This window comes from Ranitomeya imitator, chromosome 9 (assembly GCF_032444005.1).
Source record: "Ranitomeya imitator isolate aRanImi1 chromosome 9, aRanImi1.pri, whole genome shotgun sequence".
Lineage (NCBI taxonomy): Eukaryota > Metazoa > Chordata > Amphibia > Anura > Dendrobatidae > Ranitomeya > Ranitomeya imitator.
This window is the reverse complement of record NC_091290.1, coordinates 117,958,745-117,982,233: the sequence shown is the minus strand read 5'-3', so window position 1 is coordinate 117,982,233 and position 23,489 is coordinate 117,958,745. Positions and strand designations below refer to the sequence as shown.

The window sequence follows — 23,489 nt, the reverse complement described above, 5'->3', positions numbered from 1 at the left end:
AGGAGGCACCAACACAGTTGTTGCCCTGTTTGCCCTCCCTACATTTGAGCCCTGCACGTTGATTGCTCTATTATAGGATTTGTCATATATTTTGCTTGTGGGATTCAACTACAAAGAGGATCTTTCAGTCCAGCAGTAAACTGGTGCTGTGGGGGTTAATAAAGGACATCCTACCCACCACATCTGGCCTCCCTCCTCCTCTCCTGTTTCCTCTACAGAATGCTCAGTACATCTGGATCCTTCACATACAAAGGAACATAGCCCAACCAGAAACCTCAGAAGCCACACACACAGGGATTCGTTACCTCTCCCGTGCCCAGAGCTTCAGACAGAAGCTCCTCAGATAACTACAGACGTGGCAGTGCCCAGCAAACATGAAGACCCTTCACATAATTCAACTTTGTGCCTTTTATTACCAGCTCTTTGTTCACTTTGATCAGAGTTCAGCCGCTCCATCTCCCATCATAAAGTTTCCAGGAGACAACTCGCCCAAGACGGACAAAGACATGGTCACAGTAAGTAGCCTCATCTCAATGGCTCCTTCTTTCTCAGTTTGTGTATATGGACCTTGTCATGAGCGTCGCTCCTAAAAAAAATAATTTCTAATTGTTAGATTGGACATCCAGACCTGAATAAACTTGTTTTCTTCCTATAAAAAAGGTCTAGCTATATGTAAGGACCATCGACGTTACAAGATTTGGTTAAAAGGAGTAAAAGAAACCCCAATTGTCTCACGGCATAAAAGAGAATATCAATGAACTGAGAGTGCAAAAGTAGGGCAATGTCGGCCGCAGCTTACTTACTCAAGGATGATCGAGTTATTCCCATCAAATCAAAATGTTGTAAGACTTATGATATGACCTTTTAGAATAATAAAAAAAACTATAGCACATATGTAAACTCAACGTGCTACCAAAATGCAAAGTCAACTGACGAACCAAAGGGATATGTCTATGAATCAAGCGTGGCCACCACATATGTAAACCTAAGATGGTAAACTAGGCTATGAATGAAGGGTGGTAAACCAAAGTGTTACCAAAATACAAGGCTTATTAACTGTTGTAGTAATGGTTTGAACTAAGGATCTTCCCAAAATATAAGGTTCGTTAAGGAAAAATTGGCAAAAAAACCTGTAAACGGAAGATGGTACCAACATTCAGAGATGATTATTATCTATAGTTTTTGGTACAAACCAAGGCTGGATTTCGCAAATGGGGTCTTGTACACCGGTCGTAATGAAGGGAGCACAAGAATAAGATGTGACAATTTTATTTTGAGGAGGAGAATTTGGCCCATCTTTCAACTGTCATGCGCCACCGCCAGAAATGTTACTCCAGGCAGGGGCTGTCATACATTTCTGTTGTAATTTTTGTCACTTCTGCATTAATTATGATGAATTTATTGGACAAAGTTGGTTATGGTTATGTCCCTCTGTGCCCAAGTTTCTTCAACTTTTTCAAAAAGTTGTCGGAGTTGTCTGAGACTGGCATAAAAGCGAAAAATGTCAACTTGCGGAATGCCAAAAAGTTTAGTCAGAATTTTGGCAAAAACAGCTTGATAAATCGGACCCATAGTGCACTAAAAATTGTAGCACCGCTTTAAACCAACAGTTGGTACTGTACATGTAGACCTGAGAGAGTTCAGAGTATACCGACAACCATGGTTCTGTAACCAAGGATGAGCATCACAAATGTAAAACCAAGTTAGTTACTTTTGTTCTTTTTTTTTTGTAGGACTGGGACTACCCAGGTGTGGTGCCTTGTATAGTGTTGAAACAACATTATTATGCCATATGTCATCCGCACAATTTTGCAGAGTTAGCCTTTTCGGTTAGATACACAACATATCTGGGAAAAATGAAAACAGTGACACCACGTCCATCACTCCAACAACATCTGTTTCTAGAATAAATAATATGCAAAGAGGACCTGAACTCTATAGCGCCACTTGTTGGAAGCAGCAATCGCGAATAAGACTCCTTACCTTGGTATGCCAAGGCCGGTATGTCACTCTCCACAAGGAGAAATGTTACCCCTTAGAATAAATAATAAATAATGGCACTCACTTTTAAGAAGTTGTAAAAAAAATTAACGGTTTGAAACACGTAAAGACTGCGGGAATGTTTTGTTAGGGCTGGATTTTAACATGATGGAATCCAATTGGATGCTTTAAATTTTTTTGTTGACGAATGAGTGCCGGTCTTCCCAATGGCCACCACAGTTTTACAATGAAATCCCAGCTATGACATGAAATGTGCCTATAAACCATTAAATGACTTTTCCATTGGGCAGGGAAAAATCTTCTCATGGTGGTCCAGGAGATAAAAGGACCACCTACAAGAGGACAGGACAATATAACATCTGCAGCCTTTCCCTCTTGTTGGGAGGTCACGCGCTAATCTCGAGGGACTCCTGGTAGGACATTATCACACAACCAGAGCAGGGTTTTCACATTGTTAGAATAAATACATGTAGATACAAGTTAGATATTAGAAAAAACTTTTTAACCGTGAGGGTGATCAATGAGTGGAACAGGCTGCCACGAGAGGTGGTGAGTTCTCCTTCCATGGAAGTCTTCAAACAGAGGCTGGACAGACAACTGTCTGAGATGGTTTAGTGAATCCTGCATTGAGCAGGGGGTTGGACACAATGACCCTGGCGGTCCCTTCCAACTCTAACCTTCTATGATTCTATGTATGTTGTACTGCAAGACCGTTCTGAGCGTAAAATCCTATCATGTTATTTCCTATTTGTTACATTAACATAAAATTTACCTAACAGCAATACCTCCTGAAGTATTATGGCTGCCCTAAAGATTCGTGCCTGATGGTGCTAAAGGATACTTTGAAGAAAATGCAGAAGTTCTTCCGTATTCCGGAGACCGGAGAGATGGATCAAAAGACCATTGAAACTATGAAAAAGCCCAGATGTGGTAACCCAGATGTGGCCAACTACCAGTTCTTCCCAAGGAAGCCCAAATGGGAAAAAAATGATGTAACATACAGGTGAATTGATGTTCTAGCATTCTGCTATATAAGATTTAAGTAGGGTCACTGATGGGGGTGAAAACTCTCTTAGGGAATTAGGAGTCAATAAAGGGGTCCTTGTTCAGGATCTTCTTGACCATGACAGAGAAATCTTTCACAAAGAGTGTCCGAGTGACCTGTCCAGGATTATACAGAGAAATCATTGATTTTTATGCCGTGTAACGCTCAATACCTCCTGCGGAGGTGCTGCAGGAAAACTGAACACTTACTGCCAGGTTTCCCCACAGATCACAACTGGTGATGAGCGAATGTGCTGGGATAAGGTGTTATTGGAACATGCTTGGGTGCTGACCGAGTGACTTCGGCATGCTCGAAAAATATGATTGAGTTCCCGCGGCTTCATGTCTCTCGGCTATTCGACAGCCACAACACATGCAGGTATTGCCTCACAAACCGCCGCGGGGACTCAAACATATTTTTCAAGAATGCCAAAGTCACTCGGTTAGCACCTGAGCATGAGCAGATAACACCTTATCCCAGCACATTCGCTCGTCATCACTATAGACAACTGATCACTGGAGATGCCATCAGTGCAAAACTGCCTTGTAGTCAGTTGGTCGTCAAAGATGGGCTCATGACAAATTCTTTCCGCTAACAATTTATTAGTTTTCTCTAGGATCTTGGGTTACACCATAGATCTGGACTCCGAAACTGTGGATGATGCGTTTGCTCGAGCATTTCAAGTCTGGAGCGATGTCACCCCTTTGAAGTTCACTAGACTCATGGATGGAGATGCCGATATCATGATCAATTTTGGCCGCTGGGGTAATTGACTTTTTCTTCCTTGTTTGTATGGTTTGTGCTTTCTTATGGATTTCTCTATTCATGATCTTCTTTTTTCAGAGCATGGGGATGGCTATCCGTTTGATGGTAAAGATGGCCTGTTGGCTCACGCTTTTGCCCCAGGGTCAGGGATTGGTGGCGACTCTCACTTTGATGATGATGAGCTTTGGACTTTAGGAGAAGGACAAGGTAACACAAATGTGTTTGCGCACGTAATGTAATGCCCTATGGGTACATATTTCTCATCTGCCTAAAGTCTGTACATCAAAGGACAGACTACCGTTACCGCTAAAGTAAATGCCTGCTTTTTAGCATCACGTTTTTACTTGGTCTCTTCTGTTTAATTTCTTAATATATTTTGACCACTGCAGCCAATCACTGACTGTAGCAGGTCACTGCTTCAGCCGATCACTACTTCTGTCTCCTCTGAAGTCACTGATTGACTACAATGGTCACATTTCCATGTCGGGATGTCATTGCTGGAATAGGAAGTAAGGTACCCAGGAAGTGTCAGGACTGAAGCAGTTGAATACGACATTTTTGGTATTTTATTTTGTGCCATATTCAAAATATTTTTCCTTGGAGGACAACCCCTTTAAAGGGAATATGTCACTTTTTTTTTACCTAATCTGAGCAGCCTAATGTAGGTGCAGAGACTCGGATTTCAGCGATGTGTCACTTACTGGGCTACTCGCTGCCGTTTTGATTGAAAATTAATTTATCTACTGCAGATCTATCAGTTCTCTGAATGCTGAGCTCTGTATAACCCCGCCCACACACCTGATTGGCCGCTTTCTGTGTGCTCAGTTCATAGATAGAAAGTTACCAATCAGCTCTGGAGGCGGGGTTAGACTATTGGACAGCAGGCCAAATAGTCCTCTAGTGATAATCTCCTTCTAATAAAACACTGATTTTATTTAAATCTACAACAAGCAACCCAGTAAGTGATGTATTGCTGAAATCAGGGTCTCGTTCTCTACATCATGCTGCTCTCAGATTACGTAGGAAAAGTCGCTTTAGATGGTTCTATAATGGTTTTTCACCCTGCAATTCTACTAGGTAGGAGACATGGACCACAGATTAGACCAGTGTGTATGACTTATTATTAGCATCACTGTAATGGAGAAGTTTTAGTAGGGTGCAGCTCGGTCTCTAATGGCAGTCCTGAAGACTTAAATTCTCTTGGATGTCTGCAGTAAGCGCCCCTCTGCTCTAGTGACAGCGGAACCTTCCAATTAGTAGACCGCCACATGCAAAAATCGGGCTTTCGGAGCTCTTACTGCAGAGATATCTTCAGCTTTGGGCACCCACTTCAGGGTTTTTGGTGTACTGTGAAGTGTTTCCCGATTTCTCATGCTGTTAAACAGCCGTCATTCTCAACCCACAGTTGTGAAAGTTAAATATGGAAATGCCGATGGCGAGTTCTGCAAATTTCCTTTCCTCTTCAACGACAAGGAATACAACAGCTGCACAGACGCCGGACGGAGTGATGGATTCCTCTGGTGTTCAACCACGTACAACTTCGATAAAGAGGGCAAATACGGCTTCTGTCCTCATGAATGTAAGTGTTCATTATTAAATACGTTCCTTCGTTTTTTCATTCTTTTGTGATTTCCTATTGTTCACATAACATTTCCATCTACCGCAGCGCTGACACATACTGTAGATTGCCAACATTCAAATTAGCACTGGTTGATTTGGAGAGATCATGTTCTACATATCTGCCTACTGTTTGCCTTTTATATAACTGTGACGGTATTAGCTCCAGGAGTTTGAGTTTGAGAACCTATTCTTCCAAAAGATGGCTGTTCGGAGACTTTTCATTTTCAGTGGAGTGGAAGTCAAGCTTATGCTTTGCCACTATGGCTCTAAGAAAAACTTGGCTTTTGTGAATCCTGGACGATAAAGAAACAAGATAGAAGAAGAATCGATGCCTTCGAAATGTTGTGCTGGAGAAGGATGTTATCAATACCATGGGTGGCAAGAATAACAAACAAATCAATTTCGGAACAAATTAAGTCAGATGTCAATTGAAGCAATGATCACCAAGCTACGACTTGCCTACTTTGGACACATCATACGAAGAGAGAAATCACTGGAGAAAGACATCATGGTCAGGAAAAGAGAAGGCACAAGGCGAAGAGGAGGACCAGCAGCCCGATGGTTTGATGCTATCAAGATAACGAAGGAAAAGACCCTGGTGGACCTATCTAGGCTTGCACAAGATCGATCTTCCTACAGAGCGTTCATCCATCAAGTCGCCACGGCTCGAGATCGAGACAAAGGCTGTTAAGTAATAAATAATAATAGATCTCATTGGTGCCATAGACTTTGAAGATTGTATTCCCACTATGAGTTCCTGAGACTCACCCAGCAGATGCCCTCAGCATCAGTTCTCTTGCAGAGGCTTAGGAGTCCATGTCAAGTCTCCTAAAAGTCAAGGAGGCTCGGAGACCTTCTGAAATACGGGAAGAATTGACAAATCTTTTGAGATGTGCACTGAAACCTCCGGGAACTCAGTGCTATTGAGAGGTTCCTTGTGAATAACGCTCTATCACCAGATAAAGCTCCAGCATCCAAACACAAAGCCTGGAGAGGCTTCACATGAAAACCCAGGGAGCCTTGGAAGGCTAACTCTACAAATTCGCTTACGCAGGTCGGCTACCAGCACTAAATGATCGATCAGTTGCTTGTTTCCTGATCAGCGATCATTTTATAGACTATTTATACAGAACGATCCAGCTTCAGATGCGCATTAAACATTCAGTGATAAATCACTCAATCGGTAAGTAACCGCTTTCATTGTTCTCGACAGCACATGCCCTGTTTACACTGGATGATGTGCTGCTGAGAATGATGATTTATTTTTTATGCAGCCCAAAAGATCTTTTCGCCTGACAAATGAGCATTTAGCTTGATTATCAGGTGATCAGCATCCTGTTTAGACTACAAGATTATCATGAGCAAGTCTTCCGAGGTGTGACCATTCTCGATAATTGTGCCCGATTCAGGGGCAACATGTATCAGATGCTGTCTACATGGTCTCAGCCATATATTTTCTTTTATGAAACACCACGGCATTTCAGAGAAACACATAATGTAAAACCACTGTGGATCGATAGACTAGTCCACAGCAGGTAGTGGTAGACTAGTTGGACTTTCGGGTCCATGGGATCTTCTCCCCGCCCGCTGCCGATGACTGACAGCTTTCTTCCTTCCTGCTTATATAGAGAAAGACCTGTCACTCCAGTGAGTAAACTTATAAGCTATGATTTTCTCTGAAACTCCAAAGCTTTTCAAAGATGGCTGAGATTGGATCATGTCGGATCCATGTTCTCCGTGGATTGGGCAGCATGTATAAGCCATCATGTTCCCTATAAACTTTGGCAAATATAGATTTTGTGCCTCTGTTGCGTCAGTACAGTCCAATCTGCTGATTGCGACTTCCACTGTTGGATTGGGCGAAGATAATTAATGATGGAGTTTTCCTTTAAACAGGATGCCAGTATGGACAAAGTGTGATTTGAAAATTCCATTTGGTAATAGACAATGAGTATGGAGATTACGGAGCAGGAGCCGTACACAACATTCTTTGTGCATGCTGAAAAAACATCAGAAAACCAGAGCAGGACATCATACTGGGAAGGAAAATACATTCTTCCGGAAGATTTCTTCTGTTAGTTTATTTAGGGAAGAAGAACAAAGTCACCGTCGGTATGCGCTTAGTCGTAATGTAACCTACACACTTTTGCAATTGAAAGATATAAACTTTTATCAAACGGAGCTCGATGGATCGAGAACTAAAGGGAACTAACATTGCATCCTGCACGGCCACACATAGACGTCGGACTGGGATTCCAAGGGCTCACCAGTAACCAACTTTTCAGCTACATGAAAATGTGACATTATCCCCAATCACAAATCTATATGAACTGGGTTGATGGTTAAATAAATAAGATGCTGTGCTAAGTACTGCTCATATAAGAGGGGGTCCACCGGAGGATTCTCCGGTTCTCATGTGGGCCAGTCCAAGCCGGTACAGAGTCATAGAAACTCTGAGGATTCTTGTATGGCACCATATGTTTGTAGAATACCTGAAATTTTGGGTAATCTCCACAAGGTTTTCATGTTTGAGCAGTGTTTGAGCTAAAATAGGTGCTGCCTGAATGGCAAAATTGGCAACTGGCACCCATGGGTTTTCCTCTGGACCTTTCCCGAGTATGCGGAGACCAGTGTTATAAATTATATTTCATTTTTGGTCGTCACTGATACAGATTTCGAATAGGAGCCCGAGGTGTAACTTCTGGTGGAGTCAGTGCCTTTCGAACACTTTCTTCTATGGTAAACGCATAAAGGGGTTAATGGCTTCTACGTTTTCCTTGAATGGTATATTTTGATTTGCAGGCACTTTTTCATCTATTCAAACATTTCTCGGGGATTTTTCTGTAGGCAGCTGGGACATATGTTTCTCATTAGAAATTCCCTTTCCTTCCAAGGTTTTCTACGCTCCTATGTAGTTACAGCCCCGGCTTGTATGAGTCAGTGTCATTATGAGCTCAAAAAAAAAAAAAAGTTCTTTGTTTTCTAACTTATCCAGAAACAATTTCGACCGCAGTGATCTGGAAGTGGTGTCAGCAAAAGTCACAGGGTCCAGTAAATCCAGACAACGATCAGAAGATAATATGTCTCTTATTATCAAATAACACAAAGGCAGATTCACGGAAGGGGTTGTACAGAAGTAGAAAAACGTAGCTTCGATCACCCAAAAATAGTGATGTGATTGTGGTGCGTCTTTGAAAACTCTGGTAAAAAAAACATGTTTTCCATGGAATTCTTGAAAGTTCCAATTAGACTGCATTGTGTGAACCCACCCTGAAAGAGTTTTAGGGGACGTCCGGGTTTGTAATGAAAGTCTGTAGTCACCTTATATGAAGGCAGACTTCTGAATCCTCACAAGCATGCACGTCACACACTGTCAGGATATTCCAGTGTCGATGAGCAGACAATCACACAAGCAGTCATGTGCCAACTAGACGTGCACTGCCACCCTCAATCTCATTTGGCAGAGGACGTCTAGTAGGAATGTAGCCGGAAGTATGCATATCGCATACTTACGGTCATGTGAGTCATGACCAACCGCTCTCAGGATCCTGACAGCGTGCCATGCGCACACTGGGAGGATTCAGAAGTCTGCAGTCACATAGCGTGACGGCAAGCTGTCATCACAATCATGGACAACCTTTTTAAGATTGTTGACCTAATTTAGGTTGAGCCATCAGCAGCCTTTGACAGACTGCAACTGATCGCCCATGGGCTTCAGCTTTCACGTGACATAATATCACATGAGTGCTGGGAGGAACGTGAGCGCTGCAGCCCATCAGTGATTAGCTGCTGTCTCGCAAAGGCCACTGATAGGATTCAGTGCTCACATGACAAAACAATATCACGTGAGTGCTGGAAAAAACAGCGCCATCATCGATGGAACGGCGCCGGTCCAGGAAGTGAGTGTGTGTTTTTTTATTCTATTTGTTGAATAGAAATTTGTCCAGTTGGTGGTCAAGCCCTTTATTTAAAATCTCCTTCTGTTGCAGACGTGTGTGTCTCCATGATAACAGACTACAAACAAACTCTGTGTAGTCTGATCCTCCATTCTGTCGTCTAGCGCTTTTTAAGATAAATGTGTGATAAAATCAGCACCTGAAACCTCTTCCTTTCTTCCCCTCCAGTATTATTCACTTTGGCTGGAAATGCAGATGGAAAACCCTGCAAGTTTCCCTTTAAATTTCAAGGCAAAAGCTACGACAGCTGCACAACCGAGGGAAGGACGGATAGCTACCGGTGGTGTTCAACAACAGAAGACTATGACCAGGATAAATCCTATGGATTCTGCCCAGAAACAGGTGTGTAATTTGAAGAGTTTTATATACAGTCATGGCCGCCTGGCACCCTTGAAAGTATGTCTCCCAGAAAATTATTGCAATTACACAGTTTTTGTTATACATGTTTATTTCATTTATGTATATTGGACCAACACAAAATAAAACAGAGAAAAAAGGCAAATTGGACATAATTTCACACAGAATCCCAAAAATGGGCCAGACAAAATTGTTTTCACCTTTCAACATTGTGGGTAAACAACTATTTTTAAGCATGTGATGCTCGTTCAAGCGTACCTGTGGCAAGTAACAAGTGTGGGCAAATCACACATGTAACCAAATAATACGGGGAGAGATTGACTTAATCTTTGCATTGTGTGTCTTTGTGTGCCACACTAAGCATGGAGAACAGAAAGAGGAGAAGAGAACTGTCTGAGGATTTGAGAATCAAAGTTTTTGAACAATATGAGCAATCTCAAACTTACAAGTTCATCTCCAGAGACCTTGATGTTCCTTTTTACACATTGCAAACCATAATCAAGAAGTTTATAACCCATGGTATTGTAGCTAATCTAAAAAAAGAAAGAAATGTCCAGCTTCACCGAGTCCGTAAAAAAGCGATTTCTTTATTAACAAACTTTAAACATGGAGGATACAGACTTCAGCACAACCATATGGGTAAGAATCTCAACGCGTTTCTGGAGACTAGGCTCCCTTAATCATGACCATGACCATGACCCTTGGTCATGATTAAGGGAGCCTAGTCTCCAGAAACGCGTTGAGATTCTTACCCATATGGTTGTGCTGAAGTCTGTATCCTCCATGTTTAAAGTTTGTTAATAAAGAAATCGCTTTTTTACGGACTCGGTGAAGCTGGACATTTCTTTCTTTTTTTGGATCTTGCACGCCTGGACACAGCGGGTCCATGCTCCCGAGGTTTGGTTGCTGAATCACGGGTGAGCTGGTTTATGTTCCATTGTAGCTAATCTCCATGGATGTGGCTGGCAGAGAAAAATTGCCGAAAAGTTGGAACGCAGGATAGTTCAGATGGTGGATAAGCCGCCCCAATCGAGTTCCAAAGATATTCAAGCTGTTCTGCAGGCTCAGGGTGCATCCGTGTCAGCACAAACTACCTGTCAACATTTGAATGAAATGAAACACTATGGCAGGAGACCCAGGAATACCCTACTGCTGACACAGACATAAAAAACTAGACTGCCGTTTGCCAAAGTGTACGTGAGTGAACCAAAATGCTTCTGGAAAAGTTGAGACCAAGATAGAGATTTGTGGTAAAGCACATCATTCTACTGTTTAGCAAAAATGGAATGAGGCCTACAAGTAAAAGAACACAATACCTACAGTCGAATATGGTGGAACTTCAAAGATGTTTTGTGTTGTTTTGTTGCCCGTGTACAAGGCATCATGAAATCTGTGATTGCCAAAGGATTTTGGGTCACAATGTAGTACCTAGTGTCAAAAAGTTGAGCTAGACCATGGGTCTTCCAACAGGACAATGACCCCAAATATATTTCAAGAAGCTCCCAGAAATGGATGGAAACAAAGTGCTGGAGAGTTGTTCTGAAGTGGCCAGCAATGAGTCTGGATCTAAAATTGCCGTTGGGAGAAGGTGCCTTCAAATATGAGAGACCTGGAGCAGTTTGGAAAAGAAGAGTGCTCCAAAATTCCAGCTGAGAGGTGTAAGAAGCTTGTTGATGGTCATAGGAAGAAATTGATTTTAGCTATTTATTCCAAAGGGCGTGCAACCAAACATTAAGTTGAGGGTGCCAACAATTTTGTCCGGCCCATTTGGGGAGTTTTATGTGAAAATATGGCCAATTTGCCCTTTTCTCTCTGTTTTTTTGTTGTTGTTCCAATACACACAAAGGAAAAAAACATGTGTATAACAAAACATGTGTAAGTGCAATAATTTTCTGGGAGAAATACTTCATTTTCTGGGACAATTTCAAAGGTGCCAACTTTTGGCCATGACTGTATGTATAAAACGATGAGTCTTGCGTGTGGCCGGTATTGGCACACTTGGGGCACATGATTTGGCAGTGCAAATTACACTTGTGGCTTTACAATATGGAGCTCCCGGAGGCTTCATGTGTCATTGATCAGCCTCCTGATATCATCAGACCAGACAATATACAATGCAGCATTTAGAATACACTTCACAGAATGCACATAACTAAACCTAAAGGGCGCAGTCAGACGGACACATAAATCGGATAGAGATCAGATCGCGATGCTCGGACTGGCTGGCGGCTCTCCCGGCCTGATCGTGACAGCTTCATATACTTCTGTGCAGCTGCCAAGCTCGTTTCAGGTAGAGCCGCCGGTCAGTCCAAACACTGCAGTCCAATCTCAGACCGATTTATACGGCCGTCTGACTGCACCCTAATATTGTGTAATCCTCAAGGGCGGAGTTCAGCTCTGAAATCTGCAGAATTCTGAATGAAGCAGTTTCTCTTAATGAAGTAGCTAAGTCAGCCACTTTTCCTGAGTATACATTGGCAGTGAACAGAGAAGGGGTCTGGCTTGGCTATTGAAATGAGCATTCCGCCATCCCCCTTCACCCACTGCTCTGGTCATGTCTGATGGTGTTTCATGTATCACGTGTGACCATAGCTGTGTGTGAAGGAGGCTGGTTTTCACTATCTAAGCCAGCCTCTTTGGTTTTGTATACATTGGGGGGCTGGCTCAACTATTGAAAAGGACATCCTGCCAGACACTGCTCTGGTAATGTGCAACACAGGAAACCTCTTGTGTCTACCACTGGACTAGAAGTGAAGCAGCCGGGACCCCAAGAAGGAGCACCTACCTAGCGATGGGGGCATCAGCAACATCTTGTCCTACTACTACTACTTTTATATTATTACAGTGGCAAAGTCATTTTTTTGCTATCCCTCTTATATTCAGCATTTGACTTAAGAAACTTTTCACAGTCTTAGTGACTCATCGGATTTGACGGAGGCAAGTGGAAGAAAATCCGGGCTCTTGTATTTTTTGGCTAGCTTCTCCAGCCCTAGAAGTGAATATCTCAGGAGGCTTCTCTTTGAACAAATATTGTCCCCTGGTGACATATCTTTTCTATGGATCATAGGGGTTTTTTATGAACTTATTAGCCCTCGTTGGTTTGTAGATTGAAGAAATAGTAAATTCATTATATCGTTCATAGAGAGTAAAGAATGGCTAAAGGATGACTCAGTGCGGCTAGCCGGAAAGCGCTGTGTGCACAGCCAGTAACACGGGGCATTTTGGGCTAAGCTGGCTGAGAAAGCAAACAGAAAGCCACTGTAAGGATTTCTTGGGAGGTCGATTCACTCTTACAAGGCTGCTGTTTTGTAGCTTGCCAAAGCTGTGTGTTCCTGACCTAATTTATATCAACAGTGTCTACTGAGTAGCGTACAATGTGCTGTTATTTTTAAGATGCTATTTTTTTGTTGCTTTTGGGGTGATTTTCAGAACTTACCAACTATCAATATATAAAACTTTTAGGTTTTTACTTTTCACACTGGCCACTAGGTGTCACTGCAGTAGGCATGCAAACTTCATGTCAATGGCAGCGCTTTACAGCCGCGCTGTTAAATCGAAATGGCCATCTAATCATTAATAGTAAATGGAAGATAGAGCGACAGATTTTCAGGACACATTAATACGTGAGATCTTGTGCACGAATTTGGTCAAATCTTGTGTTAAATGTCTTTTTTTTTTTTTTGCTGAATTTAAATGGGCTATCAGGTGAAGATAAGTCGTCACCTATCCACAGTATCAGTGATAACTTATAGATTGATGAGGGACCAGAAAACAGCACTTTTAAAAAATGTCTTCATTAAATTGAGGTGTTCACATCTCCTGTCTTTTCCATCCAGGCCAGTCCATTATGAACACTTTTTCCAGGCTTGACTTGGTTCTGTGCCGAGCCAGAGCCTGTTCCTGCCCCATTGACCCCCATTACGGTACCTATCACTTGAAAGTTAAATAGTGTCATATTTATCATTACCCTAAAAAAATAGTGCAGACAGTGACCCTGATAATAGTGCCAAATAGATATTGCCCTCAAACTTGAGTGCCAAACAGATAACACCCATATTGTGTCGCCGATAGTAATACTGAATAATACCATATTAGTGCCACCTTTTTTGACTCTGCAGAGTAAGAAGGCCCACCTTTTTCCCCATAAACAAGAATAATGCCCCTTTTGTGCCCCTACATGGTAATAATGCCCACTACATAGTAATGATTATTCCCTTCTTCCCCCTGGGCCAGTAATTGGCTAAGGTCCCTTCCGATCTATGAGGTTGGCAGCCATGCACAGGTGTTGAAATTCTTTGAGGTCGTAGCGGCACCTGTGCCAGGTCACTAATGCCTGTGCATGTTTCTGGTGTCCTCTCGGCCACAGGTCTAAATTCCCTTGTGGCCAAAGAGAAGGTAGGAAGCCTATACAGTTAAATTTGGCAATTTCCTCTTGTAGATGTAATACAAGGGCACACTGGCCCCACTGAATTCGGGGCCCAGTCATAATTGTGACTGCTGTGATTAATACAGCTAGGCCACTGACAAGGGGCACCAGAACTGGTATGTAACAGCATAGGGTGTTTGTTGGTCATTGCAGTGCTTGCCCATTAAATGGGCCATAATTTTGTCCTTTTATGACCCATACATAGCTGTGAATTAAACATTTGTAATATTTTTACAGCACTGTCTACAATTGGAGGAAATGCAGAAGGCTCCCCATGTGTCTTTCCTTTTACTTTCCTTGGCAATAAGTATAACTCGTGTACAAGTTCTGGAAGAAGCGATGGCAAACTATGGTGTGCGACCAGCAGTAGTTACGACGATGACCGGAAATGGGGTTTCTGTCCTGATCAAGGTACACAAGTGGGAAGGGACAGGATAAGAAAGCCAAAATGTATGAGTGATTAGGAGATCTTCCTAAATATATAGTATATGGTCCGTCATTCCATTTCCTGCCACCAACGACAAGCTTTTCCCCCCCTCAGGTTATAGCCTCTTTCTTGTTGCGGCCCACGAGTTTGGACACGCTCTTGGACTCGAGCATTCGGATGACCCCGGTGCCCTAATGGCACCAATATACACTTACGTCAAAAACTTCCGACTCTCACAAGATGATGTCAGTGGGATCCAGGAACTTTATGGTGAGTTTGAACCTTAAAGTATTGATATGGTAAAAGATAAGACTGATTGTATTGAACTATACAAACCCCAATCTCTCTATCAGATGACAGTATACTTTGGGTGTCTTTACTTTTTACTATCTTATTGATTTATGGAATAAAAATGAAAATGATGGTTCACCTTTAAATTGGAGAGGTTACTGAACTCAATATTTGCTTCTTCATCTGGTACCGAATTCATCAGTCCATACTACTCGTACTGTTTAGCTAGTGGTTTCATAACCATGCATATATCTTCCAGGTACAGGATCTAAGCCTAGACCTGGACCTGAACCTGGACCTGGACCTTCACCAACATTAGGCCCCGTTACTCCTGAGCTCTGTAGCAAAGACATTGTATTCGATGGAATTTCACAAATTAGAGGAGAGATATTTTTCTTCAAAGATAGGTAAGAGCTAAGAAAGTGATTATCGTATAGTTTGTTTGGTTATTTATCAATTAGGTCCATAAGTCAACATTTAGATCCATTGGGGATTAATGGCATGGCTGTGGAAGCTAGGGCATTGGTGTGAACAGAACCTATCGGCTCTTTGTAAATATTATATTTATTATATAATGAATATATGGATAAAGTGAAAGAGAAATGGGAGCGCCACTTGGCAGGGAAATACATTTTTGTCATTGGGACTTCATAAAGGTTCCGATCACGCAACAAAAATATATATATATTTTATAGACAATAGGCGAAAAAATAAAATAAAATACAAATTTCTAATGAATATTTGTTTTCTTCCCCAAGGTTTATATGGAGGTCAGTAAACCGAAGAAGCAGGCCCTCAGGTCCCCTGCTCATTGCTACTTTCTGGCCAGAGCTACCCGACAAAATCGATGCTGTTTATGAAGATCCTCATGAGGAGAAGACTATTTTCTTCGCAGGTGAAAATAAATTGACTTCATCCATATTTGTGTGTAAATGTAGAAAAATAGAAGAAAATCTAAATGTATTATAATGAATGAGCTTAATGTAAAAAGTTATGCATCTGGGTACTAATAATTGTGGGCACCGTATTTCCTAGGAGGTGTCAAACTAGGAGAGTCACTTGAAGAGAAGGATTTGGGTCTTCTTGGAGATCGAAGAATAGATAACATTTGGCAATGTCAATCAGTGGCTTCAAAGGAGCACGGAGGTTCTAAGATATGAGGATTGTAGATCGCAGAATAAATAACATTTGGCAATGTCAATCAGTGGCTTCAAAGGGGCACGGAGGTTCTAAGATATGAGGATTGTAGATCGCAGAATAAATAACATTTGCCAATGTCAATCAGTGGCTTCAAAGGGGCACGGAGGTTCTAAGATATGAGGATTGTAGATCGCAGAATAAATAACATTTGGCAATGTCAGTCGGTGGCTTCTAAAGGGGATGGAGGTTCTAAGTTATGAGGAAAGACTAAAAGAATTCATTCAAGTAACCTTGAGAAGAGTCATTAAAGGGAGGACATGACTAACTTGTACAAGTAAATGACTTGTAAGGACTCATCTAGAATATGGGATCCAGTTTTGGGTACCACAATTTAATACAGGATATTGAGAAGATAGAGTCAGTTCAAAGGCGGACAACTAGATTATTACAAGGGATGGAAGGCCTTGTGATGAGAGGTTGGAAAACTTGGGCTTGTTTCGCTTAGAAAAAAGACGCCTCGGAGGAGATCTCATTTATACATATTAATATATGTGTGGACAATATAAAGGACTGACACATGACATACAGTGGCTTGCGTAAGTATTCTCCCCCCTTTACATTTTTCATGTTTTGCTACCTCACAACCTGGAATTTTCAGGGTTTTTTTCAGAGTTTACATCAGTTCATGTAAAGAACATGCCAACAACTATGAGCATTTTTTATTTAATTGTGAAGCAAACAACAAATAGGACAAAATAAAAAATAACTGAAAATTTCAGTGTACATAATTATTCCCCACCCCTAAAGTCAGTACTTTGTAGAGCCTCCATTAGCGGCAATTACAGCTGCAAGTCGCTATGGATAAGTCTCTGAGCTTTCCACATCTTGACACTGGGATTTTTGCCCAGTCCTCAAGGCAAAACTGCTCCAGCACCTTCAAGGTAGATGGTTTCCTCTGGTGAACAGCTGATTGGAGAGGTCATCAGTATCCTAGCGGAACACCCCTTTAATCACTGTTGATTACCATCATACCCATGACGCACAACTATAAATGTTTCATTGATGATGGAGGGAATCTCACCTTTGGAACTGTCTCCTATCAGAAGAATAGAGCTATGGAAAGGCTAAGCCGATGATTTCTGTAGGCCCCATCATTTTCAAAATTAAGGAGCAACCACAGTTCAAGTCCCATCTCAGTTCACTTTTCTCAAAAGAGTGACAAGCCTGAATGGCAGAATGGAAGTCCCATGTAGGTGACAAACATCAACCATTTATGGGATAGTCTGTGCATGCACTCTAAATGTTCCCTCAACATTTACTAAATTAATTTGGTTGTATGATCTTACATAGAGATTGTGAGTTTCAGATTCAGGATGTACATTGGTATTAGTCAAACCTGTTCCCTGTTGCCCAAGGGTCTCCGCCGCAAACAAGGTCACCAGGAGAATAAGTGGCACAGAGCAGTTAAAGATTTTGCATTGAGTTTTGGGTAACGGCTCTTCTTTAACCATACATATCCAATTGGATCGAGGCGAGGACTATTGAGCGCACCATATGCTCACTTGGTCTCTTCAGTGAGAGCCAGTAGCACCTTGCTTTGCACTGATGAGGGGCATGAACCACAAAACAGTGCTGCCTACAGATAGATGCCTCCCGTTAAAGCTAATTTTCAGACTTTTTCCCATAGGAGATTGCCTGTAAATAAATCTCCATAACCTCTTCAATGAGACTCAATACCCAGTGATTGCCCTCCCCATTTTATTAGGTGTGTAAATGTAGAGGTTTGTGACTATGGATTTTGTGTTCCGGACATCCAGGAAGATTTTCCATTTACCAGGCACATCTGGACATAATCCGTGTTATATGTACTTGATCCTGTTTGTTCAACAACTGCCTTTTTTAGTATTGAGTGGGTTGTAATGATTTTCATTTGCATATTTGCTATAGTACTTTATGTTCCTTGCAGAGAAATCTGCGCAGAGTGGCGTCTTTTTATATCAGTTTCTAGAACTACGCAAAACCACAAGTCTGTTGGATGACTAGATTTTTAATGTTTTCCACATGGGCCATGAGGTCAGATGCATTTCAGAATTACCAAAGCGTGATTCATTATTGTGACACAAGCTGCCCACCTAATGTTGGAAGGGCTTGTGCGAACAGTCTAGACCTTGGTCTTCTCAGTCTTTTTTCTGATGGACACCACCAAAACTCAATTTATCTTTTGAACCCAGTAAGACAATGCAATAAGGCCAAGAGTTTGGTATATCTCAAAATCAGAGACAGGCTTGATTTTAGGAAAACGGCAGCATGAAATTAAAACATTTTTCCCAACATTGAAAGTTATCACCTTTCCATTGAACCCTAAAACCATCACCAATCTGGAAAACAGGGCCCTGAAATGCCTCACATGCACAAACACCACTGTATTCATTCTCTATGGGACTGCCAGATATAGTAGGGTACAGCGCAGCATCCAGCTATCTCTAGAATATCACTACCCCATCCAGGGAGGAGCATGGTGCTGTCTGGAGGTATTCCTGGGAGAAGAGGGGCATTCCAGAGAGGAGCACAGTGCTGTCTGGAGGTATTCCTGGGAGAAGAGGGGCATTCCAGAGAGGAGCGTGGTTCTGTCTGGAGGTATTCCTGGGAGAAGAGGGGAATTCCAGGGATGAGCACAGTGCTGTCTGGAGGTATTCCTGGGAGGAGAATGGCGTTCCAGGGAGGAGCATGGTGCTGTCTGGAGGTATTCCTAGGAGAAGAGGGGCGTTCCAGGGAGGAGAACGGTGCTGTCTGGAGGTATTCCTGGGAGGAGAGGGGCGTTCCAGGGATGAGCACAGTGCTGTCTGGAGGTATTCCTAGGAGAAGAGGGACATTCCAGGGATGAGCACAGTGCTGTCTGGAGGTATTCCTGGGAGGAGAGGGGCGTTCCAGGGAGGAGCACGGTGCTGTCTGGAGGTATTCCTGGGAGGAGAGGGGCGTTCCAGGGAGGAGCACGGTGCTGTCTGGAGGTATTCCTGGGAGGAGAGGGGCGTTCCAGGGAGGAGCACGGTGCTGTCTGGAGGTATTCCTAGGAGAAGAGGGGCGTTCCAGGGATGAGCACAGTGCTGTCTGGAGGTATTCCTAGGAGAAGAGGGGCGTTCCAGGGAGGAGCACGGTGCTGTCTGGAGGTATTCCTAGGAGGAGAGGGGCGTTCCAGGGAGGAGCACGGTGCTGTCTGGAGGTATTCCTGGGAGGAGAGGGGCGTTCCAGGGAGGAGCACGGTGCTGTCTGGAGGTATTCCTGGGAGGAGAGGGGCATTCCAGGGAGGAGCACGGTGCTGTCTGGAGGTATTCCTGGGAGGAGAGGGGCGTTCCAGGGAGGAGCACGGTGCTGTCTGGAGGTATTCCTGGGAGGAGAGGGACGTTCCAAGGATGAGCACAGTGCTGTCTGGAGGTATTCCTGGGAGGAGAAGGGCGTTCCAGGGAGGAGCGCAGTGCTGTCTGGAGGTATTCCTGGGAGGAGAGGGGCGTTCCAGGGAGGAGCACTGTGCTGTCTGGAGGTATTCCTGGGAGGAGAGGGGCGTTCCAGGGAGGAGCACGGTGCTGTCTGGAGGTATTCCTAGGAGAAGAGGGGCATTCCAGGGAGGAGCACGGTGCTGTCTGGAGGTATTCCTGGGAGGAGAGGGGCGTTCCAGGGAGGAGCACGGTGCTGTCTGGAGGTATTCCTAGGAGAAGAGGGGCATTCCAGGGAGGAGCACGGTGCTGTCTGGAGGTATTCCTGGGAGGAGAGGGGCATTCCAGGGAGGAGCACGGTGCTGTCTGGAGGTATTCCTGGGAGGAGAGGGGCGTTCCAGGGAGGAGCACGGTGCTGTCTGGAGGTATTCCTAGGAGAAGAGGGGCGTTCCAGGAAGGAGCACGGTGCTGTCTGGAGGTATTCCTAGGAGAAGAGGGGCATTCCAGGGAGGAGCACGGTGCTGTCTGGAGGTATTCCTGGGAGGAGAGGGGCGTTCCAGGAAGGAGCACGGTGCTGTCTGGAGGTATTCCTGGGAGGAGAGTGGCGGTTCCAGGGAGGAGCGCAGTACTGTTAAGGGGCATGGCTTATGTCCCAAACATATTGGTAATTATACATATGGAGGTGTGATGCCAACCAAAGATTATTTTAAATCTCCCACATAAGATGCGATCATTTGACAAATGAGTCTTGGCTTGTTTGTCGTTTGTCATCTGATTCCTGTCATGTTTTCACAGAGATAATGATCAGGAAACAGCGTTCCTATGAATGTTCATTCTTTTAATCTTCTCCACACGTAGGAATCTCTTAATGTCTTTTTTCGGCCTTACTTGTCTTTTTTCGGCCTTACTTGTCTTTTTTCGGCCTTACTTGTCTTTTTTCGGCCTTACTAGTCGAGGGGTTCAAGAGAGACCTGGATGTCTTCCTGGAGCAGAACAATATTGTATCATACAATTAGGTTCTGTAGAAGGACGTAGATCTGGGGATTTATTATGATGGAATATAGGCTGAACTGGATGGACAAATGTCTTTTTTCGGCCTTACTAACTATGTTACTATGTTACTATGTTAATGGTGCCATGGAATCAGGCTTTCTGTCACTACATTGTGCTGCCCTCAGATAAGGAAACATAAACCTGGTAGCAGATTCCCTTTAAGGAATTATTCTCTTCAATGGGGAATTCGGTACACCTTGAGTTTCATACTTTATATTTTACCAACTTAGATTGATTAGCATTATAGGGGATTGATATTGATTATCTGTCTTTAGCCTATGCTTTGGATAGATAATCAATAGTGATGGGCAGGGCCGTATTTAGAGTTTCTGCTGCCCTAGGCACTTTTCGTGCTGCCTCCCCCATTGGTGAGTATGACTAATGCAGACACTATCGGCAGTGACTTAGGCTACTTTCACATCAGCGATTTTTGAGATTTGCGGCAGATCCGGCAGTTTTTCCGCATCCGTAACGGATCACTTACGGCAACACTGTGTTCGGCCTCATTCATTCCCTATGGGACTTGCGGCACTTGCGGTTTTGCTGCGATCCGGCAAATGCAGTACTTGCAGCAACAAGAAAAAAAATGCTGCTAGCAGTGTTTTTTTTGTCTCACCTCAAGTGCTGCACATGTCCGCAAGTCCCATAGGGAATGAATGAGGCCGAACGCAGAGTTGCCGGCCTGTAAGTGATATGTTACACGACAGAGGCGGAAAAACTGCAGTATCTGCCGCGAACGGAGAAAATCGCTGATGTGAAAGTAGCCTTAGCAAACCTTTCCATTAGTTGTCATGTGAGAATCTGGTGGATCTCATGCACAGTACATGGTCAGTTGATTCTGCCAAGGTTGCAAGGTTTGGCTGACAGGTTTTTAAGGGGAACCTGTCAGTCGATTCATACTACCAAAACCACGGGCAGCATCAATCAGACTGCAAACAGGGAAGTTTATCTCTGCAATGCTGGGACGTTTCAGAAAGAATGGTTTGAAGAGCTGGATGGGTAATTTAGTGAGAGAACGGACTAATCTGTTGCTATCGTCTGTGGGCTCCTCACTCCATGTCTCTAGATCAGGGGTGGGCAATTTATTTTCCCGAGGGGCCAGATGAAAGATCATGACTGTTGTGGAGGCCGAACCAATAGCATGAAAATAATTCTACTCAATATTAATTAATATTAATTGTATCACTTAATATTGAGCAGAATTAAGTATGCTGACACCCCCTATATATCTTTAAACCCCCTACAGCCCCTTAATTACAGCATGAGCCCCACAGAGCCTCCCCATATACAGCATGAGACCAACCTCTCATCTCCTTTCCTCAGCAGCCTCCCCTCTCCTCACTCACATCAGCAGCCTCTCCTCTCCTCACCAGCCTCTCACATCCTCCCATCACCAGCCTCCCCTCTCCTCTCCTCAGCAGCCTCCCCTCACCAGCCTCTCATCTCCTCTCCTCAGCAGCCTCCCCTCACCAGCCTCTCATCTCCTCTCCTCAGCAGCCTCCCCTCACCAGCCTCTCATCTCCTCTCCTCAGCAGCCTCCCCTCACCAGCCTCTCATCTCCTCACCAGCCTCTCATGTCCTCTCCTCACCAGCCTCCCCTCTCCAGCCTCTCATCTCCTCTCCTTTCCAGCCTCTCCTCTCCTTTCCAGCCTCTCCTCTCCTCTCCAGCCTCTCATCTCATCTCCTTTCCAGCCTCTCCTCTCCTTTCCAGCCTCTCCTCTCCTCTCCAGCCTCTCATCTCATCTCCTTTCCAGCCTCTCCTCTCCTTTCCAGCCTCTCATCTCCTTTCCAGCCTCTCCTTTCCAGCCTCTCCTCTCCTTTCCAGCCTCTCATCTCCTTTCCAGCCTCTCATCTCCTTTCCAGCCTCTCATCTCCTTTCCAGCCCCTCATCTCCTTTCCAGCCTCTCATCTCCTTTCCAGCCTCTCATCTCCTTTCCAGCCTCTCATCTCCTTACCAGCCTCTCATCTCCTTTCCAGCCTCTCATCTCCTTACCAGCCTCTCATCTCCTCTCCTTACCAGCCTCTCATCTCCTCTCCTTTCCAGCCTCTCCTCTCCAGCCTTTCCTCTCCTTTCCAGCCTCTCCTCTCCAGCCTCTCCTCTCCTTACCAGTCTCTCATCTCCTCTCCTTACCAGCCTCTCATCTCCTCTCCTTTCTAACCTCTCCTCTCCTGCCTCTCATCTCCTTTCCAGCCTCTCCTCTCCTTACCAGCCTCTCATCTCCTCTCCTTTCCAGCCTCTCCTCTCCTTTCCAGCCTCTCCTCTCCAGCCTCTCATCTCCTTTCCAGCCTCTCCTCTCCTGCCTCTCATCTCCTTTCCAGCCTCTCCTCTCCTTTCCAGCCTCTCCTCTCCTTTCCAGCCTCTCCTCTCCTGCCTCTCATCTCCTTTCCAGCCTCTCCTCTCCTTACCAGCCTCTCCTCTCCTTTCCAGCCTCTCCTCTCCTTTCCAGCCTCTCCTCTCCTGCCTCTCATCTCCTTTCCAGCCTCTCCTCTCCTTACCAGCCTCTCATCCCCTCCCCTTAGCAGCCTCCCCTCTCCTCACTCACTCACATCAGCAGACTCCCGTCTCCTCTCTCACCTCACTCCTCTCTGCAGCTTCCTGTGAGTCCTCACACACTGCCCACCTCCTCCTCTCCCTGCTCACCGCGGACTTCAGCATCTTCTCCCACAGACATTACCTGCTTCTCTGCAGTCTGCTCCAGTGCTCTTACAAAGAGCGCGCAGCATGTGACATGACCGGCGTCAGGGGGACCATGATGCACTTGGGCTGCTGCTGCTTAAAGGTACAGCACCCATTTCTGCCCCATACAGTACTCAGGGCAGCAATGCCCTGATGGCGGCCTTGCGCCCAAGACCCCCTCCCCCCGCAGCAGCTGGGACTGAGGTAGGTGGGCGGGGGGATCCCCGGACTTAAAAAAAAGAAAAAAAAAATTTTTTTTTTAAACTTGCTCAGGTGCCGCCCCCCTGCATTGTCCCCGCC

At 44.3% G+C, this 23,489-nt stretch overlaps 1 protein-coding gene across 1 annotated transcript in view; it reads left to right on the top strand.

Annotated features, from left to right (window-relative positions):
- The first annotated feature begins 242 nt into the window (after positions 1–242).
- The window catches only part of MMP2 (matrix metallopeptidase 2), a 36,145-nt gene continuing 12,898 nt past the window's right edge, over positions 243–23,489 (top strand). The window contains exons 1-10 of the mRNA XM_069738597.1: positions 243–515; positions 2,781–3,004; positions 3,663–3,811; positions 3,890–4,018; positions 5,217–5,390; positions 9,556–9,729; positions 14,408–14,581; positions 14,712–14,867; positions 15,148–15,295; positions 15,647–15,783. Of these exons, the coding sequence (XP_069594698.1) occupies positions 375–515; positions 2,781–3,004; positions 3,663–3,811; positions 3,890–4,018; positions 5,217–5,390; positions 9,556–9,729; positions 14,408–14,581; positions 14,712–14,867; positions 15,148–15,295; positions 15,647–15,783 (1,606 nt within the window). The 5' untranslated portion in view covers positions 243–374. The remainder of the gene's footprint in view (positions 516–2,780; positions 3,005–3,662; positions 3,812–3,889; positions 4,019–5,216; positions 5,391–9,555; positions 9,730–14,407; positions 14,582–14,711; positions 14,868–15,147; positions 15,296–15,646; positions 15,784–23,489) is intronic.